Consider the following 5,940-nt stretch of genomic DNA (forward strand, 5'->3'; position numbering starts at 1 on the left):
ATGTCACTGGTAAACAAATATAACCTATTATAGGCTTGATTTACATTGGTGGTCCAAATATAAGAAAAAACATCAGTTGTCAAAAGGACTTCTAGGATAGTAACTCAACCTAGAGAATAGCTGTTTAGACTGTAGTTAGAGAAATGAGCCAGAAGGACTTGGCATAAGTACTGATTTACAAGTGAGATCTAGATTATATTGTAGCGTAGGTAAGGATAATGTCAAAGGGGTGAGGTGCTATGGTTTCTGGGGCACAGTGATATACAGTATCATGGTTCTCATACAGGCCAAATGGGCTATGAGTACTTTGTTTTCCTTCAGTGAAGAACCACATTAACCTAAGAGTCCAAATTATTCTGAATCTCAACGGCTACAGATTGATGGTTATTTAACATATTTGATATATGTAATATTACAAACTTGATTTTTTTTATTGTCTACATTAAGCATCATGTATTGTATCATGACCACTATCACTGCCATCACCATCATCCTCATACTAGGTAACATTTATTGAGTGTTTACCATCACCATCACCACCACCACCACCACCACCATCATCACGACCAACATTTACTGAGCCATTACTATGTGTTAAGCACCATATATATGGTGTCGTCAGATAATCATCGTGACCAAGTTTATGAGGTAGGTACTGACATTATACCTATCTTACAGATGAGGAAACTGAATAATGGCACGAGTTAAGTAACTTACTCAAGGTCACACAATTGCTAAAAGATAAAACCAGGATTTGAACCCAAGAAGTCTATCATACTAACCTGTTATCAAGGGGCACCCATGGAACAGTAATATACGTATCTGAGGACAGCAAGTAAGGACAGCTTCTACAGCCTCATCAGTCAGATTCACACAATGTCCCATATGAATCTCCTATTTAAAAATAAAGGATATTCAAAAGAAAAAAATAGGTCTATGATAACCATATGAAAAAAAAACTTGAGAAATACTCTGATACAAAAAGAATCATATACCTACTTGTAAAGAAAACTCTATAGAAAGTACTATTGCAAGTCTGCAGTAATTTGGAAGGTATAGCAGCTTTCTAAGTTAAATGCCCAACCATTCTATAAAGCAATTTGGCAATATTTATTAAAGTTGAAGATGAGTATACCCTAGAACCCAGCAATTCCAACTCCAGATGTCCAGTGTATAGAGAGAAACTCTTGTACATGTGCACAAGGAAACAATTTACAAATATGCTCATTGTAATATTATTTGTAACAGTAAAGAAGTAATGACTGGGAATCAAATGGTGATTCATTAATATAATAGAATAAGATAAAACAGTTAAAATGAAAAATATCTATTTGTATTAATAGACAAAAATTTTAAACATAATGTTAGTTTAGCCACTTTGGAAATCAGTATGGTGCTATCTTATAAAGTTAAACATGTATGTACTATATTCCCAACAATTCCATTCCTGGGTGTTTATACAAGAAAAATAAAAACATAATATCTATATACTTTTATACAAATATTCATAGCAGTACTTATAATAGTCCAAATTGGAACCCAAATGTCCATTAAATGGTGAATGTATGAACAAACTGTCATATCCAGTTTGTAATATTACTCAGCAAAAAAAAAGGAATGAAATATTAACACATGCAACAACGTGGATGAATCTCAAAAACAGTTTACTTAATGAAAGAAGTAAAAGAAAAAAGTAAAGAACCAAAGACTATATACTGAATGATTCCATTTATATAAAATTATATAAAAGGCAAAACCACAATGACAAAGTATTGTCATTGGCACTGATTGCAAAGGTGCAGGAGAAAACTTTTTAGGGTGATGGAAATGTTCTATACTTAAAAGTGGCCGTAGTTACAAGTCTATATAACAATTACCAAAATTCAAACTGTACACATAAATGGGTAAATTTAACTGCATGTAAATTATACTTCAATAGAGCTTGAAAAATTGAAAAACAATTTTGAATTAAAAAAAACTGTAAAAGAACACATACATTATGAAACTACTCTGTAAAAATTTAAAATACTAAATCTTGTTTATGGAGATTTAGGTGCCACATTAGTCATTGAATCAAAAGGCCGAACACTAATTTTAAGATATTTTTAAACAGCTGTATAATATGGCTATTGGGGTAAAAAAAAAAAAATCCTTTTCTTTATTCTGTCTTTGGAGAATTGCAAATTAAACTGACAAAAAACAGATTAGCAAAAAAAAAAAAAGATAGAGTTTACTCATATATGTGCTCACAGAGAAAGTGTCTCCAAAAAATGGCTAGGATTTAGAGTTTATATTCCATCTTAACAGGGAAAGGGGGTGGGGTTAAAAGGATACTTATAGAAAAACAAATGACTTAGTAAAGACAAGAATGGGCCTTTCGGAGAGTAGATAGCAGGTATGATGATCTTATGACAGTATTTGTTTATACAATTTCTCATTTGACTTCTCCAGTGATAGGAGTGATCTCTACTGGTGTGGGAAGTCTTCTCTGAAGGGGGTTTGATGACAGGTGAATCCTTTTGGAAGGCTCTGCTTTTAGGCAGATTGGTGGTGGGTGGGGGGGATGTTCAGACAAATCCTCTTTTATGAGTTGATTTTCAAGTATCTTCAGCTCAAAATAACTTTTATGGCACAGTAGTATCCTTTTCTGGATCCCTTCATGGATCCAGAAAAATATGATGGCAAGAGAATAAGCAATCCTGGTAGGAATATTAGTCAGACATGAAAATTCTAAAAAATATCACTTTACATTGATAAACTTTCAGTCTTCATCCAAAATAAGACCATCCTTAAATGTGTTAGAAGCTAAAACTTCTGGAAAATAAGAACTTTCATTGGAAATAAAATGGGTTTTTATTTTAAAGCATACTTTTTATCTTCTACTCTATCAGTTTTTCTTTACTCTGGAAATAAAGAGGTAAAGACAAAAAAAAAATTCATGGAAATACTTAATTGATAATAAGGCACTGGTTGTCTGCTGGGTTTAAAAATAATTTCTGAGGATAATATAAAAAATTAGTTAACATCATCTTTATAGATATTTTCAAATTACCTCTAATTTCTTGGCACAAGGTCCACTAACAAGCGCAACCACACCATTGTCAGATACCTAAGCAAAGGAAAAAACAATACAGCACATAAATGAAGATGATGGAAGTAAAATTTTCTAAAAATTATTCATCATTTAGATATAGTTTTATTGTCTCCTATTGAGCAAATGTGTTTTAACCACACATACCTTCCACCCTTACTTAAAATAATGTGCAGAATGTGCCAAATTATATTGCAATTACTTAGCCACCAAAGCATGAACTGGTCAACAATTTTGCCAACAAAGATAATTATGTTCTTTTGATGAGTCATTGAAAATACTGGGCAAAAACATACAGTTTCCATATTTCAAGTCTGTATTTTATTTACCTGAGTAGCTGAAAAATCAACGGACTGCAAAAATAAGCAGTTTTCTCCTAATGCATGTAAGGACACATCAGTAATTCCTAAGCAGCCACCTAAATCAATGATCTTTAGCAGCCGGCAATTGCGTGCAAGAGCAAGGACACCCTCATCAGTGAGATTGCAGCATCTTTTCAAAGAAGCTTCATGCAGGAATGAACAAGATGAAGCCACAGCTTTTATTCCTGGGGAAAACACAATTGTGTATCAATGAGCTATACATGTATATATGAAAGAAATGTGACTGATTTGCATTTTAGCAATCACTGGTACTGATACATGCATTTGTATGATAGTCTTTTTCAAAGTAGTCCATCTGTGAGGATATACTTATTTTCCAGTAATGCTGTCATTCCAAAGTCTTTGGAATGTTGTAGGAATTCTCTACACAGTCTGTAGTATATTCTCCAGAATATCTGCATTTAACAGTAAGCCTTTATTGTTTATGAATAGACAGTACATTGGCTTTTAGGAATTAGCCAAGTCATTCATGACCAAATTAGGTAACTAAATAGGAAATGATTCTCCTTTTTGTTAAAACAAAAGTTTTAAAGTAATAAAATTATTTTTCTTATGGACTCTGAAGAGAAATCAGTTAAATTGACCAACTGCCTGAAGTAATAGTTTCCATGCCTATCCTTAGGCATCATATCTATGTCTATGTATTCTCTCTTCTCCCTTTTCTACTATCATACTCCTTTTGTCACCCTGAATCAATCTTACTGAGGAGCAAGAAAAGAGAAGTCCTTAAATCCAATTAACTGATGCAAATGCACGTTGGACATGGATATATAATGTGCCACATAAATAAAAGAGTGCTTTGGGGATCCTGAGCCCTTCAATCATGAACAAACATTATAATACTGTGAAAAGAATTTTGTGGAAAAAATACACCAAAAGGGAGATGGGAATTTTATGTGTAGGTCATTTTTATTGTTTTCTATAACTTATTTTATTCATCATTGTCCAACATGAAAAGTTCTTTTTAGTGAGTTATTACTTGTGTAAACATTAAAAAATTTATGCTTTTTGTTGTTCAGGTCAGGATGCTTCCCAGTGGGGGCTGGGAAGGGTGCGGGGGCTAGGTGAGGTAGAAGAAAAAAATAAAATAAAAACTCATGCTTCTTTGCAATATTATGAATATCCTAACTTGCTAACCAAGATGATTGCAATATAGAGCCAACTATCCACAAAATTTTCCAGAAACTTAGCCAACTAAGTCCCTCTTTCTTATATTCAAGAAAAAGGTAAAAAAAAACCAACCTATTTTTTTTAAAAAAAAGAAAAAAATCCACTAATTCATGTAATAGTGACACTGAAAAATGTAGTCGTCTGGCCATGAAAACCTATGCATTGTACAGACTGATAGGAGAGTGCCTAGTAAGTTTAATTTGATAATTTTCTGTTATAATATTGCATCAAAAAAGCTGTAACAAAGTATGAACTAGTCATTTCTTGTTCCACTATACCAGGCAAAATATTTAAAATACAGAAGTATCCAACTATGTTTATTTTAAATGTTTAAACTACAAGATAGTGACTTACCCAGTGTATTTCTTAACTCCCAGCCCTGTTTACAAGCAAGAATTCTAAATTGGGTTCGTTACCTTAGTTTGAATATTTTTATTGATATAGTTTCTATTTCTTTGACATCTTCATATTCTCTTTTGACATATTTCCCCCCTTTTTTTTCTCCAAAATTATACCAGATGGTGAACAGTAATCTACGAATTCATTCGGTGTTAATAAACATACCTTTTGTAGTTATAGAAATTCTGTTTTCTTTTGAGGAATTTAAATTTAATTTCTTCAGTTTTCTGCAGTTACACAGGTGCAGGAGAGCAGTATCTGAAATATCACAGCTCCGTAGATCTAGAGTTTGGACTTCAGGATGTAAAATCTGTAATAAATACATGTTTTGAAAAGTCCATTTTTCCAATAAATATGTTTATTTCACATTCAGTGTTTTGGTGGTCATAACAAATAGTGAATGAAAAATACAGCAAAGAATATAGAAACATGTCTGTATGGAAAGATACAAAAAGCAGGAAAAAGCCAAGCCTACTTACATCTTGAAGTGCACCTTCTAGTGCCCCTAAGTCTTTATTGGAACACACAGAATGTTGAGAACAAATGGCTGGTACAGAGAAAAGTCCCACTAGACCTGAGAAGCAGAATCGGGGTGGTGAGGTGCTTATCCTCTTCCAGTAATTCCTGCTTATTATTAGAGATTCCAGCCGTATGCCTCTTTGCTCAGCAGGTATGAGTCTTTAATCACTTATACAACAAATGATTATAGGGTGGGTATTAATATTGCTTATCTAGAACATTTACCTCCTTCATTCTTATTTTCGGGAGCTAGTAAAAATAAACCCAGTATTATCGAATGTTTACTCGGGTCAACAAGTAGCATATCAATTTCAAAGCATTCTGAACTCTCTTTTTGGGGTTATTTTACTTTTACTTATTTTTTCCCAAAATATAAAT

The 5,940-nt window shown here is 32.9% G+C and overlaps 1 protein-coding gene across 3 annotated transcripts in view; it reads right to left on the minus strand.

Annotated features, from left to right (window-relative positions):
* AMN1 (antagonist of mitotic exit network 1 homolog) overlaps positions 1 to 5,940 on the minus strand; it is a 43,650-nt gene that overhangs the window by 12,489 nt on the left and 25,221 nt on the right. For all 3 annotated transcript variants that reach the window (XM_011363138.2, XM_011363137.2, XM_023532393.1), the window contains exons 3-6: positions 5,209 to 5,353; positions 3,421 to 3,638; positions 3,053 to 3,109; positions 783 to 894 (exon numbers count right to left, since the gene is read on the minus strand). In XM_011363138.2, coding sequence (XP_011361440.1) covers positions 783 to 894; positions 3,053 to 3,109; positions 3,421 to 3,638; positions 5,209 to 5,353 — 532 coding nt within the window. The remainder of the gene's footprint in view (positions 1 to 782; positions 895 to 3,052; positions 3,110 to 3,420; positions 3,639 to 5,208; positions 5,354 to 5,940) is intronic.

This window comes from Pteropus vampyrus, unplaced genomic scaffold (assembly GCF_000151845.1).
Source record: "Pteropus vampyrus isolate Shadow unplaced genomic scaffold, Pvam_2.0 Scaffold82, whole genome shotgun sequence".
Taxonomy (NCBI): Eukaryota; Metazoa; Chordata; class Mammalia; order Chiroptera; family Pteropodidae; genus Pteropus; species Pteropus vampyrus.